Genomic DNA, 21,001 nt, shown 5'->3' on the forward strand with positions numbered 1-21,001 from the left:
GCCCGCCCAGCGCCGCCCCGTGTCCTTCGGCGGCCGCCGTAGCGGGGAGGCGAGCGGCGATGGCGGCGGCGCGGGGAGCCCTGGCGGGTGGGTGGGGGGCGGTTGGTGGGGGCTGCGCTCGCGGCTGAGGGGAGCTGAGGCGCCATGTTGGGGGCGGAGGGTGGGGGGGGGGGATGCTGGAGGTTGGTCTTGAAATGGCAGCGCGGGGCGGGACGGAGCCGCCGCTTTGGCCGCGGTTTCCCCTCACGGTCTCCTCTCCGCAGGGCTGCTGCGGCCGCTGCGAGCCTGGGTCCGGACCGGAGCCGGGGCCCCGCCGGTGCTCGGCCGCCCTCGCAGCGGCCGGCTCGCGTCGGGCTTCTCCGCGGCCGGGCGCGCCGGACAAGGGCGGGCGCCGCCAACGGCTCCTGTGAAGGCGTCTGGCGGGCCGCCGTGCGCGGGGCCCCGCTCCCTGCTCAGCAGGTACGGTCTGCCCAAACCGGCAACAGGAAGCCAGAAGTGAGGTGTTCGTGTGGGCAAGGTCACGAGGAAAACTATTAAATTAAAATCTAAATGTTGAGCGGGCTTCATTGCCTCTGTGATGCTGAGGCAAGGAGCAGTTTCTTCTTTCTTGTCTGAAAGACTTCTTGTGCTGCTTTTTACTGTAGCAGACAAGGCTATGTTTTAGCTCTAAGTCTTCCCCTTTTTTTTGTAAAGCGTAACGCTTGAAAAAGTAGGTAAAGTGTTATATGCTTTGCAGACATATACTGTGCTTTACAATTAGGCTTGTTGTTCCAGTCATTGTCTCTCCTGGTCATGAATTTCTCAAACGGATAGTAGAGTTTGACTGTTAATGTGTACACATTCATTAAATGGTGTATTCTAATGTTAGATCAGCTCTTCTGAAACTTCTTCACACAAGTCAGAGATGCTTCTAATTTCTCATTATGTGAAAAATCCAGTGGTCAATTTTAGGGAAAAGATATTTTATTCCTGTTTTATTGCTCCCTCTTTCTTTTTCCCTTTAGTGTCACATTTCTACTGCCAAGTATACTTCCTCAGCCAGTGAGGGCTCTCACATATTGTAGCTTAAAGAAAGGAAAGAGGAAAACTGTGAAAGCTGTGGTTGATAGGTTTCTCCGACTGCACAATGGTCTTTGGGTGAGGAGAAAGGTAAGACTTTCCTTTTTTTTTTTTTTTAATATTCTTTACATTTCTTGTAAAGTGCTTGTGCTTTGCAGACAGTGGGCTAATTGTCCTCCTTTCTGTTAGAAGGAAGTAGCTAGTATGGAAGTTTTTTAAAGGGGAAAAAAAAAAAAAAGAGTCTCTCTATACTTGACTTCCTGAAAGCAGAAGCGCTTGTTCTGGTTTGATTATCAGTATTACTGTATGTGTATATTCAGCAATCTGCCCTAAAGTTCTTTCATGTATTGTCTTCCGACAGGCTGGCTACAAGAAAAAACTGTGGAAAAAGTCAGCTGCCCAGAAAAAGCGCTTGAGAGAACTGGTGTTGTGCAACAGAACACAATGTAAACTCTTAGATAAAATGACCACTTCTTTCTGGAGGAGAAGAAATTGGTACGTTGATGATCCCTACCAGAAGTATCATGATCGCACAAATCTTCGTCTGTAGTAATCTTTTGTTCCGTTTTTGCCTCTCTCTAGAAAACAGGTGATGTTAGATGGGGTATGTCTCCATTATCTATTTCCAAAGATAAATCTGTAATGCCTGTTAATTTTACGAATAAATATGCCTATTTCATCTGGTCAAAATTATGAGTATCAATGGCCAAAATAAAGGAATGTTCAAGACTGTTTTGAGCAATAACTTGTATTTTACCTAGCAGAGGTCAGGTCACCTACAGGTCTGAAGTCTCCTGGTTGAAGTTCTTGTGACAATGTGTAACGTGTATGTGGATGAACACAGTCTAAACATCACTAAAAGACATTTCTAAAGAAACGTGTTTAGGTAACTGCAGGATATTTTTTTTTTTGCTACGTCCACACTTGCTGGTAGCTCACTGAAGGGAGCTTTCTTGGGGAAAGGCAGAAAGGAGAGGAGGGTCCCATTTGGGCATTGCTGCCTGTTACAGTACTGGATAGACTGCTGCCACATCTCCCTGTTGGGGAGCACAGAAAAACAGTCGGTCCGTGGTTACATGCAGTTTTGATAACTGATTTTAAAAAAAAAAATGTATTGGCCAAATTTAACTTCATTACAGGACTCAAAGTTTATAACTTCCTGTTTTTGAATAGTAGCATAGATTCTTTGGGTCCTACTCAACATCCTCATGCAGTCAGTTCTGAATATTTTCTTACTTATTCTTTAAGCAGGATTATACGTTATACTGCACATTGTGTATCTCTGATCGTATATATGTATATGGAACAAGACCAAGGATTTATTACAGGGTCCTTTTGCAACGTGAGATGCAACTAGTTTCTGGTTTTGTTAAGGGCTAGATCATGGGCTTTCTCTCCAAGAGTTGATGCTCTAGCAAGTGAGTGAAAAGCAGTTGCTTCTAGCCGCACTTTCAGAATATTCCTTCCCTAGCAACTTTAAGCAGATAGGTAGTCTCTGGTTATCAGCTCCAGAGCCACCTGCTTGACAAGAGATGGTTTGCCGGTCAAGGCCGTAGCATTTCAATGAATTCACTGATTACTCGGAGCGTTCAGTAGCTGTATTTTTTTCCAGTTCATAATACAGAGAAAAATTCTGAAGGACATGCAGCACTTAGTGAATACATCTATATACAGTTAGCCAGAACTGAGATAAAAATAATACAGCAATAAAAGGAATTATTCTGGCCTGCCAGATACATTGAACAGAATAAAGATGTTTTCTTCTTTATTTTTTTAAAAGAAAAGATTAAGACTTTATTCAAGATGTATATCAAGCAGTATAACAAGACCAGCAAAACACCAACCTTTGGAATACTGTTGTAAGGTCCATCCTTGTGAGGCGTTAAGTGAACTATTTCATCACAGATCTCTTGTACTGATCACAGGAAAGAAATCACATGAAGTGCACGTTTATGATCCTTAAATAGTTTGTATAAATGCAAATCCCAACATAGTGTTCTCTGCTACTTCAATTATGGTGCTTAGATGCAAAACTGGTACCCAAAACAAACAGCAAAAAGGAGACTGTGATTAACAAGCATTCGGACACAAGTACATATCGATTTCGTTACTACAGGAGAACACTTGTTTCAGAGAGCAGTCAGAGGCAGCAGGTTGTTTACATGAGGCTGAGGAGCATTGTATCTCTCCGAGCAGCTTTCTCCTCTCTCATTAGGAACAAATAACCTGATTTTCCTTTCCTTCTGTGCTGAGTTTAAACAATCTAAATTGATGTGGGATTATTCCAAGGTTACAGTGATTAGACATGAAGTCTTTTTTGTCTGAATTTGGTATGATCCTGATTCAGCAGTTGGCAACCACTGCAACCGCACTGACGCTGGCCCCAAGAGGATTGCATCGCTGCTCTAAGTTTATTCTGTTCATAACTGAGGTAAGGGAAGTTACAGGCCCGTTTACCATAGAACGTCTTCAGCTGCGCTTTCCTTACCTTCCGAGCCTCAATTTCACTTGCTTGCAATAACGCACGTTTCATGTGAGACCACCCTTGTCCTGATTTAAGGTTATATTTTCTAGGGCTGACCGATTCCTCTTAGGGTTATGTGTTCCAGGCCATCTGCTGAGAAGCCAGGAGATGGTGCCTTCTCTGCAGGAATGACTGTAGAGGCCAGCTCCCCTGACGGCCTCTATAAACAGGCTTTTCTTACTTAACCCCGGGAATCCCAGATCCGTAGTTACTTTAAGCCATCAGCTTGCTTTGAGGAGTGAGTAATCTGCAAGTTGTCAGCTGCAGCGCTGACCCTCACAGCCTGAGGTGGGAGGAAGCGAAGCATTGCTTTCCCGTGAATACACGCCTAAGGATCCGGCCACGGGTGAATCCTCTGATCGAGTTTTGCGCACTCTGGCTTGCCACGAGGGGTCAGCAGCAGAGTAGGAACAGGACCCGCTGAAGCAGGCTTGTTCCTTGACAGAGACTAAAGAGAAAAACTGGAACAAAAAACTTCATGTCTGGTGTTTATTCGAAATAAATGCAATAGCCAAGGAGTAAAATGACAAACTTGGGGCAACACCTGTAAACAACCTGTGTGTGGAATATGAAGAATTAAAAGCGAATGACCGCTCTAGTCTGTGTACACAACACTACAGCACTAAGCGTACGTGTTTAGGCAGTCACATTTCCTGTCTTATCTATACACAAATATACAACTCAGTTGATAAATTAACACATTTTTGCCAGAAATATGAAAAGACTTTTTTTTCCTCATTTATACAGTGAACGTTTTGAGAGATATAAGGCAACTCCCTTGTCAACAATTTCACCTCAGCACTTAAGAGAATCTAAACAGTCAAGTTTACAGTAAAACAGCAGATTAGACACATTTAATAATTTTAGTGAGAATCAGGGTTAATACAGCGTGTCTGAGAATAGAATCTGTCCGTTGTTACGTAGCTCTATGATTTTATTTTTTTGGCATAATTGAGTGCAAACTTGTCAGCTTCTTTCTTATCTTGCGGCAGCCTATTGCATAGCAGGGACACGTAGCTTGCTTGCAACAGGATTTTATTTTCTGCTAACGCTGCAAGCAGTTTTTCTTTTTAATGTTCGCCAAAAGAAATCAAATAACTCTAAAGCTGCTTAAAAATAAAACACCCAAGGTTAGCTCCTCAAAGCTTTTGCTGTGTATCTTCTAAGGACTGACTTTCATAACTGCTACTTAGACAGATTTTGGTTTTAGTTTACCTTCTGAAAACTTTTTCCTTCTTATCCATTTCTTATCCTTATCCATGGTTGAGTTAACACATGTAAAAGAAATAAAATTCTCAGGTAATGGGGCCAAATATTGTGTCAGACACAGGAAATACCTGCTTGGTTTTTCCACTTCCTAGCCAGGTCGGATAAACATTTGTGTGTGCGCATAGTTTATTTCGTATACTTAGGGAGCTCTGGGGAAAACCTCAAGGATGCATTGGAAAGGGACAGCTGGGACATGGATGCATATCCGGCAGAGAAAAGTTTTTAAAGGCCACTTCAGATTTATTTCTGAGCCTGATACACTCCAACCGGCTACTGGCATCCTGGACTGCTGCACCTGCACGAGATTAACAGTACTGTTCCTAATCAAGTCTGAGTATTGATCCATTAGTGATGGCACTTCTACATAAAGCTAAATGTTTGTCTAGTCTATGAGATAGGTCCGAGAGCAAACACAAAGAGCCACGTAATTAACTTATGTGTGGATTTCACATGCTTAACACTTACAACAGACACCAATTTGAAGCACAAATACACAAAGCCTACAACGTCTTCCTCTTCTTTTACGTTTCTCATTTCTATACGGATACAAGTACGCCATTCACTCTGGTTCTTGTGATTCTAACCAGACGCCATGCTACAGGCCAAACTCCAGGCCTCAAAAGGAAGCTCATACCCGGTGCCCCGCTCTGCTCGTGTAAGGAAAATTCCAGCACCGCACCAGGAAAGCAGAACACTGGAGCTGACATTGTTACATGCCGGGGAGAAAAGTAGGTGCACTTTTTCCCCGGGAAATAAGTCACTAAAGTCATTCTAAATTCTGTTGCTGCAGCTGTACTGAGGCTGGCTTGCTCACACGTTAAAACTGGCAGTGGAACGTTTGCGACAGGCAATACAATCTAGTTCTTCCAGCCTCCGTCATTTTCCACACAATACTCTCTTGGCTCAGGCTGATCAAAATTAAGACTCCCCCTTCATTACATCGTTGAAACCATTAATTTTCTCTTGTGCATCTCTTCCTCATCCTCTCTGAGTGGTTCTGTCTCTACATTTTTAGCACAAGGACTTTCTCAGAATACATGTGATTGATTGATTTGCAGAAAGAGAAATGGAGCTGCAGCTCAGCTTTTGCTGATGAATCGCAGACATTTTGTACAGCCAAAATAATTCAACATTCGTTATATCATTCACAGTCTTGAGGAGGAAGGAAGGGAAGAGAAATACATGGTTTCTGCAAATCCACTTCATTAATGATAAAGCCATAAGTAAACACACTGTCAATGTATCATCATGAGCAATTGATTGATTAGTTTTCTTTTCACTGTGCACTCACAGAGCTAGAGCTATGCAGACACAAATAAGAATTATAAATGTACAGCCTTACAGGAGGAGTGTGAGTGGGTGTATATTCTGCGAATGAAACAAGGACTCGTACTCTGCAGGGGTCTCTCAGATTGTCCTAACCACGTTGTGGACAAATGCATGTAGAAGCGTTTAACAGAAGGATACAGAGAGAGGAGAGAGAAAGGCCATGTCTACAATGCTGTACATCAAAGCACATCCATCCCACTGCTGTTTTCTATATTATTAACACGTAGCTCTTTAAGGCAGAAGAGAGACATTCTGTGGATCTTGGTGCTATTGGCTCGTTGCACTCACATTGTTTCAGTGGCAGAGGACGAGGTACTTTTCTTCCTGAAGCGAGGTCTAAGGGTCCTAGGCGGTGCCTGCAGAAAAGTAAGAGAAAACTTCATTAGCGTAGTAGGAAAAGTTTGTCCTTTCTATGGTACCTCTGTGGCAGTTAGTTATCCTGTTTCAGGCGTGAAGAAAGAGAGAAGCAGATCCTGAGACCTGAAGATCATTAATAAATGACCAAGTGAGGCCTACCCCTTTTAAGAAAACTGTTGTAGGCCTTTATCCAGGTTACACCAGCACCACCTGCCCCTCTGGCACTTGGTAAAAGATAGGGCTAAAGACTGCTAATAGTGCAATGGGCTAAGGAGCCAGGACAAGTTGGCGCACTTTACAGGAGCCCTTGGATCAAGAGAGCAAATTGGTGGTAGAAAGCCAACTCTGGTGGTTTCCCAGCCCTCCCTGGGATGTCTAGAGCAGCTCCAGCATCTCTGAGGGTACAGCTCATTGGGATACTACACAGCAGAAGGGGTCCCCAAGGTGGAACATCCTGGGCCCGTACTTTTCACAAGGCAGAGCTCTTTTGAAAGATCTCCATCACCTAGAACCCAACGACGCCTGCGAGCGCCCACCAAATGGCCAGCGCAGCTTCCTCACCTGGCAGAAAGGCCAGGCACTCATGTGAGTTTTTTTTAGAAAGAGAACCACTGCAATTCTGCCTTGCAGTTAGCTGATGCAGAGAGCTTTAAAAAGGAGCCTCTGAGTAGCAGGCAGGCAATTCACAGAATGACTCACAGGCCAATCTACTAAGGAGATCCACTGAACGACCAAGAGAAGAAGCCAGACCAACTCCAAGAAACTGGTTTACTCCTCGACTGTACAGACTGAGAGACAGATATTAGCTAGAGCAGCAAACAGAAAAGCCCTTAGCAGCATGTACTTCTCTCAGAGGAGCTTTGGCACGGCACTGTCTCTTGAGGGATTCTCAGAAAAAGTGCTTACAGGATATTAGAAAGCAGCATCAATTCTGAATGGAGATGCCTGTCATAGCATCATACAACGCCACAAGGCCTGGTAAGTTGTTCTGCTTCATTTACATAAATATCCAAAGCCTTGTTTTCATTATCAGCATAAACCTATTGACCTTTGAGACTATGGCAGGGTCTTACCATTCATAAATGGAAACTTATTCATGTCTGTTTTACAGTACTTTCCAATCAAAGATCATGCTGTATTTTGTTCACGTTCTTGTGACGTAGCCAGGTATAAACAGTCACACAAATAAGGAACTGCAGCTCAGTGAGGTTTTGTTTGGACTCCAGTTGGCTTGACCATAAACAAACGAAGTTGCTGGCACAGAAGGGATCAATCCCGATCCACCCCGCTTCCCAGGCTGAATTTTTACCCCAAGTCCCCAGAGAGCTCAACGCGCCAGAGTGGGATGGCTCCATCCAGAAAGGCCCAACAGGAGAACAGCTGAGGAAGAAAGCTCCTGTGCACGGCAGTCAACGATCCTGTACCACCAGGCTCCGTAACTGCTGGCTCCGAGTCACCACCTGCAAACCAGGAGCCCTGGGACACAGCTTGACTGCTAGAGTGGTACCTCCCACAGCCTGGAGGAAGGCTGCTCCCTGGGCAGCCAGGCCACCCTACAGCAAAGCCGCCATTAACTGCACATTAGCTTCTACATCAGGGAATGAATAGCTTTGCCTTCTCTGTGAGCCACTTGATAGTGCTGAGAGTAGCTACAGAGGCTCCAACTTTTCACGGTAACAACAGATCAGCCCAGCTTTTGGTGACAGCCATCAGAGCAGGAAACCTTGGAGAGGTGGAGTCGCTGCTAGGGCATCTACACCCTGTCCCTACAGCAGGGCCAAGGCTGTCAAAAGCAACGCTGGGTACAAATAAAGAGTGTAACTGTGGGACATGCAAGGATTTGAACGCTCCTTTTACATTGGTAATCCCAGAGGTTGCAAGCAGCAGGGATAAAAACTCATTAGAACAACACTGAACCCCACCGCTCCCACACTCGCACACAGAGCCAAGGGAGGGTGGAGCAATCCCACTTACCATGGTGGAGATCTCCCTCTCGGGTCTGAGAGTTATGTTTGGGCTGACAGCAGTGGCTCCATTTTCACCACTCGCCAGATCTGGAAGGATACTTCGTCTATCGCATCTCTCACAGAGGTTGTATTTCCTCCGTAACAAAATGATGCTAAAATTCCTTTTGGCAAGCCAAAATGTGAAATCTACTCTCCTTTAGCTCTTTTCGTATCTTTGCAGCAAATTAAACTGCATTTGCTAACCCAGTCCCTGATTCAAAAACCTACTGGAGTCATGAAATCACTGGGAAAACTCCCCCTGACTTCAACGGGGTTTGGCAAGGTGCGTACTGAAGCAAGAGGGACTAGGCTTTGAATTATGAGCTCTCTCACTGCGGCTACTGGCTGTTCTCACCGCAATTATCCTGCCTCAGGGATAAGAATGTACTTTCCTCTATGGAAATGAAAAAACACCTAGTGGTCGGTGTACAAATCTTCTCAGTGAAATGCCTTCACATCAGCACATGGTTTAGAGCTAGATCCAAATTTTGCAAATCAAATCCATCTCTGAAGCCCTCTGTAACTATTGTCTCCACATGCACAGAATTCCAACTTTGAACAGGAAGCCCACACATGCGGAAAAATAAGCATACCCATCGCAAGACCCATCCCTGGAAGACTAAAAGTATATTGCTTAGAGACAGTGTTTCTATGCCAAGGAGTTCAGCTGGTCATTCAAGGAACCTTTTAGGAGACAAAGCCTTGACAGTGTGGAAGTACCTCGAGGGGATGATCCTTCTTTTTGAGCTTTTTGTTCATGGATGCACAATCCAATAAACCGTTCTCTTCATCATCTGAGAACACAAAGCCTTTTGTTTCACAGTTTGCCTCATGTGGCTTTTCAGACTTATTGTCCACATCTAATTAACGTGGCCATTACCGTCTAAACGTGAAGACAAAAGATGAGGACGGTCAGCGACAGTTTGATTCACGTTCCACCAAACCCCATCTCACTGCAAAGCCATGCATCTTCCAGGGATTAATAGACAGAAAGTTCACACATCACACACTAGTAATAGCAGCTGTGGGGTTAGAAATCAAAAGGCTCTAGTTTTGAATCCATTGTAAGCTCTGTTTGGATAATTTTACATAGAATTTAGACTAAATTCACAGCTTCTGATGTCCTGGCTTTTGACTCCATTAGCAGATTTTTTTCTTTATGTCAGCTCAGGGATAAATGCAATCTCTTGAATTGCCAATCATCTCATCCATAGTTCCTGCATCTACTGCTTCCACAAGCGTTCTCCGGAAGACACCAAATGAGAGCTGAAGCTCTGTAGGCAGCAGGGAGACGGCTGCCTTGGATGTGCAAATACGCAGAGCTAAGCACAGCAGCACTAACCCACCCGAAGCTGAGAGAGTTCAAGCCACTTTAAGATCCACGGAAGTTAACCAGACTTTAACAGGCATTGAAAAGATCCTCAGTAATGGGTGTGTTGATGCAAGACCAGAGTGGTAAAAAGCCTCTCATCAGTCACTCTAGTGTAGGTCTTACTGACTGTTAACTCTCCAGACGAATCTGAAGGCAGAACATGGCCCCATGACTACAGCCTTCTAATACCTGCTTAACGGTTCATGTCCTAATTCATAACATGCTCTTTGTGGGAGTGGTCATGCTGCAGAACACAATCCATTTGCTGCCCCAAATCCAGACAGTGAAACAAGACAGTATTTTAAATGGCCAGTCCAAGGCAAGAGTTACAGAAGATGGCACGCAGCTATGACAAAGCTTCCTGCACCTCTGCAGACAGTTTCTTATCAGAGCTTTCTTAGTTAAATAGATAATTATGCTCTTTCCATTTTGAAACAGCTTAGGAGTGGAAGCGTTGCTGTTTAGATGGCATTAATCACAATTATTGGCTCTCTAGTTGACACTGTTCTCTAAGTACCCACCCAAACAGTGCTTTGTACTTCTTTTCTCAGACTGACGGCAAGTCTCCACTGGACTGAACACTAGCAACAGGATTCTTAAATGCCTAATAATCATTACTCCATTTCGATCTTCAAAGCACAGAAGGACTGCATTCTCAAACCGCTCTTTAAATTGGGTAATGGAGAGAGAAAGGGGAAACGATTTGCCTACAGCAACATCACAAGTCAAGAGTAGGTCACCGGGGCTCTCGCCAGTGCCAAATTGAAGTCAACAGCTGAACGCTCTCAGCGCCTGTGTTCAGTCCACAGGATGTAGCTGCTACTCCAGCGAGCAGTGCACACCATCCTCTGGCCGCTGACCCTATGCTTCAAACCCCTTTATCATCACTGGCGTGGCTAGGTTGGAATACACCACCAGAGGTTTTCAGGAAGAGCAGGAAGTTGACTTTTTCCCAGTTATACTGAAAATGCTGATACTCACATTGCAGACAGGCCAGCGATAACGCTGATTTGGAGTTTTGCTACATATGACTGTGGTGCTAATACTATACTGTGGGGAGAATATTAAATATTCTTCAGATCACCTGGCAAATCAGTCCAGGGACATTTTATTTTCTCCTTTCACTTGGGAAGTGAGATATTCAGGAAAAGCCCAGCTTAGGTCCTCCTGGTGTGGGAGCTGGTCCTTAAGGCCTCTCTGAGCCAAGGAAAATGGAGTCAAGTTGGCTTTAGATGTGGTTTGTTCAGGCATTGAACACACCCTAAACCAAGGATGCCCAGATCTGCAGCCTGTAGGCCAAATCCAACCCTGGATGCCAATTTGTATAATTGCTCCCAGCTGCTCTCTTCCTCAGAGGTCCCTCAGGCATGGACTGTAGGCTGGATAGGTAGCTTACCTTCCATTAGCATCTGGGCCTTTTGAAAACACATAGATCAACCCTAGCACACATACAATGCAAGCACAGTCAAGCAGACCACTGTGCGAGGCCTTCTGCCAGCAGAGCTCATGGCCTGCCCTGCTGGATGATCACGTTTCACAGCTAAAGTGACAGGGGCCAGCTGATTTCGGGCAGTTTGACTGCTTCCAGATCAGTTTAAAATGGGTCAAGGCGTCTTTAAACTGCCTCACTCAAGGTTTGCACAGTGGCACAGACTATTTTTAGCCCCAGTTCACCAGCATTAGAACCCGTTTGAAAGCAGGGGAGAAAATATTTCCTCAGTGGATGAACACCAACCCCTTAGCAATGGAAATACCATCTTGTTCCCCCACCGCATTCTCTTTAGACTAATGCAACAGGGGGTCCAACAAGCCCAACACCCTCATCATGTGCCCGTGTGAGCAGATAAGGGCTTTCCCTAGGGAAAAAAAGGACATCACATGGGAGAAGAAGCAGGAGGTATTGAACAACTAGGGTTAGATAGAGAGAGCATCCAGCAGGATCAGTGATCGGACTGTTGAGACACAGGCAGCCGAAGCTGAGAACATATAGGATCAGGCAGATGTCCCCCATTCCCTTCATCCTACAGCCAGCAGCTCCACTGCAGAAGGAGACAGAAGGAACTGTCGGCCCTGACAATGTTTCCAGGAATCCCATGCTTTTCCAGTGTGCGTTGCTTTCTTCCCAGCAGCACCTTTGACTGGGTGCTGGGCAGAAAAGTTATCCAGATGGCCCTGCCATCCGTGTCTTCTCTCCATCTCCAAGGCAGACACAGCCCTGTTGCAGGCTCTTCCACGATTTCCATCAGGCTGAGTGTCATATCGCTGTCCTGGCGCTGTTCACTTGAGAACTAAGAGTAGAGATCAGTCGCCAAGCTGGCTGCATGTCGCTTTGACCCTTGTAGCAGAGGGTGTTGTAACGTCCTTTGGAAACAGGGCCTCGTTCCTTTTCTTCCGTACTCCATCTCATTGTGAACGAGGCACCAAAACCCAGCCAAAAGGAAACCAGTTTTGCTTCAACCTCACTGAACTAGAAACGGGAAGAAGAGGGTCTGTCCCAGGCCTTTCCACTACATCTCTGACCACTGATAAGAGCAGATCTTGAACACACAGGCCCTTTCTTGTAAGACCCTCAGAGAGAAGGGAAGATTCCCCTCCTCTGCTGACTCAGAGAGGACACCTGTATTGTGGGCAATCTCATCCTCATATTGATTTGGGGTGGATGCTAGACTTTGCCCCACATTTGTGGAGCCCGGAACATTGTACTGTAGCAAGACTGGAGCAAACTTATCTCAGAAGGGTTGCCGATGAGTTAGCACCAACTCTGAGGTGGGTTTTCAATGAACAGGGCCATTACTGGATAAAAATTAAATTCAACACTTTCCTGCATCAAGAGAGCGGGTCCTCTGTAACAAAAAATAGGTGTAAAGCTGGGAGCTAATCAGAATAACAAACACACATGTGAGGAATTAGTGGGAAAAGGGATGAAGGTCTAAAGTAAATGGATGAGTTCTGGGACACCAAGATTTGTTTCTGGGCAAGGGGCAGACTGAGGAGCCAAGCACTTCATCAGGGCTGGCACAGGCTTCCTGGGGACAGTGCTTGGCCATGAGTGACCTCCTGTGTGTTTCTAGGAGCCCTCTTCAGGATCTGAGGCCTTGGGGCCTCAGGCCGCTATGAGATGTCCCTGAAGTGGCAGAGCCAGCAGCATGCACTGCTCCAGGGAAGCAGCTGACAGCTCCTGGGACTGTCCCACAGACAGGAGGCGGCTGTGTAAAAGCACGGGACGTACATCAGATGCCTCCCCTGGCTCTCTTGTCTTTCGGAGAGTCTCACTCCCCAAGTGAGAGCAGGGTGTGCTTCGGGGTGTCTCCACCTGTCACATTGATGGTTCAATATCTTTGCATGGCGGGATAGATCCAAACCAGATTGTACTCCTCTCTTCACCAAGACACGTCCTGATTGTTCAGAAACAGACTCCTTAATTCTAATTCCTCTGATCCTATCCTAATTCCTTCAAAGGAAACTGACATAACGAACACATTGTGTGGGAAGCCTTGAAGCTGTGCATATTCCTTGAAGCTGGGTAGACGTTCAAGTACTTTGCAGAGCTGGATCTAAACTACTACACGCACCACAGGGAACACGCCAGCACTGACAAGAAAATGGAGAGCCAGATCTCTGTCGTCTTTAATCTCTGCGATTCTACATAGGCTGAACAGTCTCACTTGTGAAACTCTTTCTGCAATAACAAATGGGATTTTGTAGCAGGCTGTTTTCTCAGAGGGTGTTTGTTATTGACTAGGCTCTGATCTATACTGCTGTGCAAATGCAGAGTGACTCTGGATTTATACCAGCATGACAGAGGTCAGGGCCTGGTCCAGCCAAATTATGAACGAGCAAAGGATGTTGACCTAGATCCTCTGAAATATTTGCACTTAAATGCAGTTCCATCCAGAACCAGGCACCTTGGAGAGGAGCTGGACCCCCCTTACTTTCCCAGTCCATAATTCTTGACCCCCTCAGTGTAATTCCCCAGGGGCAATGGGATAGATCACAGTCACATATTATACAGTCCAAGGAGTTAGGTATTGTATTACTGTAAGGGAAAACAAAGTCACTCCAAAGCCTTCCTTCATATAAGGAGGTTTGCACACCATTTAATAAGAGAAAGAAAGCAGATATTTATTCTGCGAAGTTGATCAGCTTCTTTTCCCTGCAACAAAGATAAATTTGTCATCGTTTCCAGAGGACACTGACCCAAGTCACGTACTTTCCCAAACTGTTTCATTTCCAAATCAAGAAGTTAGGAGCAGCCAACTCCACCAGCGCACACTGCCCAGCAGCCACAAAACAGAGGGAGGCAGGGATTCATCTCGTCAAAGCTGAAGTCACGTGCAACCAAAGCAAACAAGTCCAATCACATCATCAACAAAGTCATCAGTTAATGAAAAAACGGCCCACAAAAGATTAAGTTGTTAAGTGCTATTCTATTCTAAACACCTCAGATGAAAACTCATGCAATCTGTAACACTTACATCAGAGGCCCATAATATTTACATAGAGAAAAGGAAAGAATAAACTGTTAAGGGAAAACATTTGGGTGTAGAGGGGGAAGAAATATTGTTTCAGAGAACAGAAATCTTCGTGTTCACTATTCATAACATCTGTGGTTAAACCAGAGTTTATTAAACAGCAATGTATGTTTTAACTTTCTGCTGCTAAAATGCAAATGAAAATTTTTCCTTCCCTGAATTAACAAAGATAAGTATTAAAATATTTTAAAATACCCAGGGGAATTCCCAAATTGTTATTCAGAGGTTTGGTGTTGCAAATCATCCTTGTAAAAATTTGATTCAACATTTAATAAAGGGACGCTTTAAGGAACAAAATACTTAGAGCAACAGGAAGTTGCCGTTTTTTCTTTGGAGGAGTGATTCTTCTTCTTTTCAGTGAAGAAAGGTGAAAAAATCTACAAATCTCCGGCAAAAGAGCTGAAAGCAAAATCAACTAAGAACAACTAAGATCCAACATCATTTTACTGGAAAATCTCCAGGAGCTGGCTTTGTGCTACAATACCTTTGCGTGACTGACTGAACATGTTGGCCAGGCTGACAGTCGGTCACTGCTGAGCTGCAGCTTTAAAGGCGCGTGTATGCATCTGCCACTGATACGGAGCACAGTCCTGCAGTGCTCCCTCACAGCACGGTCCCATTCATCGCCAACGTCTTTGCACGTTTCGTACGTTGTCTGAGGCTTTGGTCAACAGTTCAGTATTAAATGGACCCCTCTAATATACGCTGCCATTAACAGTTCTCCTGATAAACCACTGCTTCTTAACTACCTTCTAGATACATTTATTCTCTTCCAAGTGGAGCCTCCCTCTCACTCATGCCACAGAAGCTCGTTACAACAGCATCCGAGAGCTGTTAATGGAGATAATCCCACTGAACTTAAAACCTGCTATTTCTTAAATGCAAGTTCCAGTCAAGCTTGTTTAACGTTGACCAGTATTTAAGCATTTGTTCAGGCACTGTCAAAAGATAAACACTGGAGATTTTCATTCCAGTTCTTCCTGAAGGGGAAAAAAATGTTCTTAGGTAATTGCATCATCGCTCCTTAACGTTGCAGCCTGATTTTCCACTGGGCTTGAACACAGAAGAAATAAATCAAAAACTTTTGTAAAGACCCTGGAAGGAGTTTGGCCAGGAAAGGCGTACCACTGAACAAAAGCAAGGAGAGCTGGTACAGAAGCTGTCAAGAAGACACATTTCAGTATACACAGTGGAACATGCCTGCGTGTAGTGAAGCTGCCCAGAGCAAAGGGGGATGAATGTCCTGAATTGTTCCGATGCCCTGTCACGTGCACGCTGGGAGGCCAGCCGGAGTGAGCCCACCGTGCAGAAAAAGCTCCTCTGTGGAACAGTCAGTGTCGGCGGCAGAGGAGTCCGCTGCCGTCCGACACTGACAGACCTACTCCTGTGCAGGGGGATCCCATGGAGCGCTTAGCCTCGTCTTCGGTCTCTGCATAAATTCATATTCCACGACACCTGCAGGCCACGTTCTTATGACGCCACCATGTTTTTGGTCAAAATGTTTCCTTGTCCAGGGCCTCTCTCACGACATTATACAGGGAGCAAGGGCAGCACGCTGTTGTTCCTACCAGACTGTGCTCTCATAAGAGTCAGCCAGCAAGAGAAATAATTTGAGTTTCACCTGCAAGAGCATCGAGGCGACTGCTCCTGCCAAAAAGGCTGCATCATGGCTCTAAAACAGCCTTTAATATTCCTGCTTGAGATAAGGCTTGACTGGCTGCCCATTTAGATTAGGAACTCTTTGGGAATGAGGCGAGGACTATTTTTATATTTGTATTCTGCACAAAAGTTTGTACCAAAGAAAGATCGGCAACAATAGTTCAGAACAACTTAGTCTTAGCTAAGCCTAACCTAGCTCCTTTCTTCTCTCTGCTTTTCGCAGAGCTGCGAAAATATATTGATATTATGCAGCCAGGGACCAGTTCTCTGAGCTACCGAAGTTGCACTTACAAAAAAGCATTTTAAATGGCAGGCCATTGTCTGAGAGTGCATTAATGCATCCATTGCCTTGGAGATAGAGAAAGGGCAGCCTGTGAAGGCAGAATGAGCCCACTATGAGATGAAGCTTCACCATATCCTTATTAACACGATGCGAGAGACTGGATTATGTTAGGAAAAAAAAATTAGTAAGAAAAGCTAATTTGAAAGACAGTGTACCCAATTTAATGCCGATCAACGTGACTTCGGTCCAACTTGTAAACGCATTGGACTGATGACTGCTGTGGCATCATTAAATGACTTCCCTAAGATTAACTCATGACTATCAAGTGCTGAAGGACTCAAGTGATCCTTTTTATAAATAACACTTTGGATTCAAATCTAAAAAAAATAAGTTTAGGCTAAGGTTAGAAGGGTGCTAAGAAAGCGTACTGTGAATACAAGTGCTTAACGATTGCTTGAACAGATACCACTTTAAACAGCCTTCATTTTCCTGCACCGTGGCACTCGCTCTCTGCTAGCGCCAAAGAACCAGAAAAGGAACAAAAGGGAGGGTGGCAAGTCCATGATGAGGGCTGGTTTGCCACCTCTCACTGTGAAAAAAGGAGACAGGGAGTCGGGCTGTGGGCGTTCATGCTGCACAGCACTGAACGGCACCTCAGGCACAAGGCAGCGGAAACGCACCCCCGGCTACTCTGGAAGCGATACGGGCCAGCTGGGGCTGCAAAGCGGTGGCGGCGCCGTGATCCTTCAGTCCCTGTGCTGCTGCGTCTCAGAGGGGTTTGCCGTGCGCAGAATAAACACAAAGCACGCAAGATGAGTAGTAAGGAGTGAGTTAAGAAAGTCTTTTGCTTCCCCCAGTGTGAGATGCTGCTGGTCAGGATTTCTTCTTTCTCCCTAGCCAATCTGCTTGGCAGCCCCGTCCTCTTTTCCCGGCATGCCCAAATCAGAGCTTTTTCTCTGCTTTCACCTCCCACCGTGACAAAATGCAGAAGTGATAGGGCTCGTTCTTAGCAACCAAGCTAATTGGCACAGCATTGAAAAGACCATCAGCAGCCAAGTCCTTCAATGCACTCCTAAGTTTGTAAACACGAACAATGCTGCGGACAGTGGGACATTTTCCAAAAATGCCACTAGCACAAACCAAAGCTGGGAGAGTCTGTTCAACCCTATATTTACCTACCAGAATCGGCTGCCGGGCTTTCCTATTTATCCTGCTCATTCCAAACACAAATGCTCCTTCCACACGGAAGAATCCTGCACTGGAGTACAGAAAAATGTGCCAATCTCTACTGTAGGGGACAGTGCAAAACAGTGCTGGGACTAAAGGAGATTTGCTCTTGCTGAGTCCCCAGCTGTTTTACACTAGTCCTGGAGTATATGGGGGAGAGGAGTTAAACTGGTGTAGCAATGACAACAGTGCATCCTCTAGAACAGAAAGGACTGAGGTTTTCCTCCAGAGACACGCTCCCCAGCCTTGGTAACGCAGGTCAGTACGGCGAAAAGCACTGCAATACTTGCCATCAGCACACACGCAGCTACAAATTCATTCATAGCCTGTCCTTCCCCTTGCTTGCTCCCGCTGTGTTAGGAAACCCAGTGAGTAAGAGCAGCAGGAGCAAGCCAGGCTGGGGAACGCAGCCATGCCTGAAAGGGATGCATGGATATCACGGCACAGGAAATCCAGCACTCACCTCTGAGGAGTCGGCATACTGCACAACACGTGCACACTGAAAGAGGAGCTGAGCGTTAAGACCTCATCATGCCAAACTAGTCTGTCTTAGAAAACTCTTAATATCGCTCCCTGCGCTGAACAGTTACGAAGTGGACTTCACAGCGCCTAGGCGCAGTAAAGAAACAACTGTCTCAATCCACTAGCAAGGAGCACAAATCCAGGAACGCGAATGACTCACCCAAGGCTAAGGGGTGTTAAGGCTGGGATTACATACACTCCCTGGGTCTATTTTCAGACCACTAAACAGACACAACTTCTAACTAAGGGGGGGGCTGGGAATGTGGATAAGCAATGTGTAATGCAGCACAAAAAGTTATACGAGAACAAATACACAGTGCAATACTGGGGCCTGGATTTTTTCAGTAGATTTAGAGAGGACTTCTATTACAAGCACTGACACAGCCATTCACACAGCTTCTGAAGGAATATTGTTCACAGATCCGTGATCTTCTTAAATCCGGAGCATGCTAAGGAGTTTTGCGAGGATTATATTTTAGCGGAATTACAATAAAGATGAAAGTAACCAAGGGAATTGCATTGCACCCTTCAGTGCAAATGCAGGTGGTTCGCAGGTGTTCACAACACTTGTGGCCTTGGCAGCTTCGCCTTGTGGATGGTTTGTGTCTCAGGAAATAGCCTAGAAAACATTTCCGGTTTGATCCTTGCACTATAATCCTTGCACTGGCATCAATGATTCCAGGCAGAAGTGTTTGGAGAAAGCATATATTAGAGCAGCGTGTGATCTCTTTAGTCCCTGTTATTCTGCACCGTAGACACTGAAAATCCTGCAGCAGTTTCACAGTCATTCCAGCATAAACCAGTACTGCTGCTGAAAGCAGATGTCCCACTACCCCTCACACTCTGGCCTCCACCTTCCTTGTCCCAGTGCTGATGTTTGTGCTGCTGCTCTTAACTCGCTTGAGGACCTGACCTACACCAAGAGTAACCCGGCAGCAAGTAGCAGCATTCAGCTTGAATCAGCTCCCTATTTGGGGTCAGCCCCTGTAAACAAGATTTATACCTTTCCAAGGGAAAGGATGGTATGGGACAGAAGCAAGCAACTGGGCCATACCTCTTCTTTCAACAGCAGTGCTAGCTCACACTAGCTCGACTTTGCCATGAAACTACATCCTCTGTATAAAAGGCAGTGGTCTTGGCCAGCCCAAGAGGCCTGCTATGGGTTTAGCTATTGCTTCCCGTTTTACATAGAAGGTGTTCAGATATGCCAGGTGATGGGATACAGTGACAAACCCAAAGAAAATTATACAAAAACACGACCAGAACCTAGCCTAAATGCTCGATTCCACTTTCCGTTCAACTTTCAGGACTGTAGCCCAGAACAAAATGGCAAGTGGAGTGAAGGACAGAGCGACACGGTGTGATTTCCATTGCTGATCACAGTTTTATAAAGTTTGATTCTCTGAGAGCTCATACAACATACGTGTATGAGCTGTTCTCATATACCTTCCCAGAATTTTTCTGGTTGGCAGGGACACAGCCATCTAGGCATATCCTGGTTGCTGATATCCCCTCACCTTTGTTCTGTTCTGCAAAGCCTTCAGAGTTTAAGTTCAAAAAACAAAATGCGGAAGAAGCCTTGATTCTCTCCTGCACAGAGGAATGGAGAGTCACAGAAAGCACGCTGCACATTTCTGCTTTGAAATCGTTCTACCTGAGAACAATCTCTGCCTGGGGTCAGGTGAAGCAGAAACAGCACTTGCTGTGAGCAATACAGAGGGGGCCTTCGTAGCACGTGCTACTGCAGCCTGGACAGTGTCAGCTCTAGACACTGGCATCCCCTGATGCAAAGCAAATCTCTTCCTGCTGAATCACGTCCCACTGACTTACCCAAAGCAAGCCTGGTCTCTGTGCCCAGCCAACACTACAGGTTTCAGCTGACATCGAGCACTGAGCTTCGTGACAGACAACAGTGGGCCAATATCTCATTCTGCAGATCACATGTGTCACTCACCAGCCACCAGAAGGGAAGTTTCTGCCTGCACTGTCCAGGATGCTTTTAGGGCAATAAAGTAAGTTTAAGGAGTGCCAAAGCCCACTGCTAATACAAACACTTCTGTACGTGGATTGTTACTGGGCATTTGCCCGAGCAACAGGACGGCCCTGAAAAGTATTTGGAAATATTGTTCTGGAGCTTCCAGTTCTCTATAACAACGAGTAGCACATCAGGCATTTACAGCTCCCAGAAGAAAGGGGCAGTTCTGCCTGTGCAAGAAGCACAGGTCAGGACATGCATCAAAGCTAAAATATCACAGAGGCTGCCAGGAAGCTAAATCGAGAAATGCTGAACTAAGAGCAAAGTGGGAGATCAGATAGAGGACAGGTGGTCGGCCTGTTGGTGCAGGAAGGGCGAGCATCGGGTTTCCGCTGCGTGTGCCAAAGGAAGGGGTGCACGTGCTTTGGAGGGGCAGCGGCTGTGCCCGCCTCTCGTCGGGTGCTGGGCGGGGGGATTCGCAACCACATACAAGCCGTAGCGAAAGGAGCCTTGCCCCTTGTCTCGCCTCTATGTGGCTTTTGACTGGGTACGGGGAGGAGGAGGACAAGGGTCTTTCTGTGCACGTCAGTGTGAAGACACTGGGTGCCCGCTCTCCGGCTCAGCTGTCCGTACGAGCAGAACTGCTCAGCGTATAGAGGGCTCCATTTACAGGCAGAAAAGACAGCTGGAGCTGCCCAAGTGACTCTGCTATTGCTCAAGCAATAGCACAGCTGTGCGGGGTGCCTGGCCAAGGGGTTGTGGTAGCTCTGGGACAAGCAGCAAAAGGGAGAGGAAAAGAAGGGGTGATGCCCGCTGTCCTAAAGGCAGCTCTCTGAACCTTTTACTTCGTGGCCTCATAAGACACTCTTCAGTTGGCCAAAAGAAGG

At 45.9% G+C, this 21,001-nt stretch overlaps 2 protein-coding genes across 3 annotated transcripts in view; one reads left to right on the forward strand and one right to left on the reverse strand.

The window, feature by feature from the left end:
* Positions 1-13: 13 nt before the first annotated feature.
* Positions 14-1,788, forward strand: MRPL35 (mitochondrial ribosomal protein L35). Its single transcript, XM_068943698.1, has 4 exons — positions 14-87; positions 264-459; positions 1,005-1,149; positions 1,421-1,788. Exons 1-4 carry the CDS (start codon positions 60-62, stop codon positions 1,607-1,609), a joined length of 558 nt encoding a protein of 185 aa, XP_068799799.1. The 5' UTR covers positions 14-59; the 3' UTR covers positions 1,610-1,788.
* A 2,270-nt stretch (positions 1,789-4,058) lies between these two features.
* The window catches only part of REEP1 (receptor accessory protein 1), a 68,589-nt gene continuing 51,646 nt past the window's right edge, over positions 4,059-21,001 (reverse strand). The window contains exons 7-9 of one of the 2 annotated variants that reach the window (XM_068943700.1): positions 18,081-18,116; positions 9,265-9,404; positions 4,069-6,537 (exon numbers count right to left, since the gene is read on the reverse strand). In XM_068943700.1, coding sequence (XP_068799801.1) covers positions 6,466-6,537; positions 9,265-9,404; positions 18,081-18,116 — 248 coding nt within the window. In that variant the 3' untranslated portion in view covers positions 4,069-6,465. Of the gene's footprint in view, positions 6,538-9,264; positions 9,405-18,080; positions 18,117-21,001 lie in introns of both variants that reach the window. The other variant, XM_068943699.1, reaches the window with a different exon arrangement.

This window comes from Struthio camelus, chromosome 4 (assembly GCF_040807025.1).
Source record: "Struthio camelus isolate bStrCam1 chromosome 4, bStrCam1.hap1, whole genome shotgun sequence".
In the NCBI taxonomy this organism is placed as follows: Eukaryota; Metazoa; Chordata; class Aves; order Struthioniformes; family Struthionidae; genus Struthio; species Struthio camelus.

Coding starts and splice junctions, on each gene's coding strand:
- MRPL35 (XM_068943698.1), top strand. CDS start 60: ATGGCGGCGGCGCGGGGAGCCCTGGCGG. Junction 460..1,004: donor CCCCGCTCCCTGCTCAGCAG/GTACGGTCTGCC, acceptor TTTTCCCTTTAG/TGTCACATTTCTACTGCCAA. Junction 1,150..1,420: donor GTCTTTGGGTGAGGAGAAAG/GTAAGACTTTCC, acceptor GTCTTCCGACAG/GCTGGCTACAAGAAAAAACT.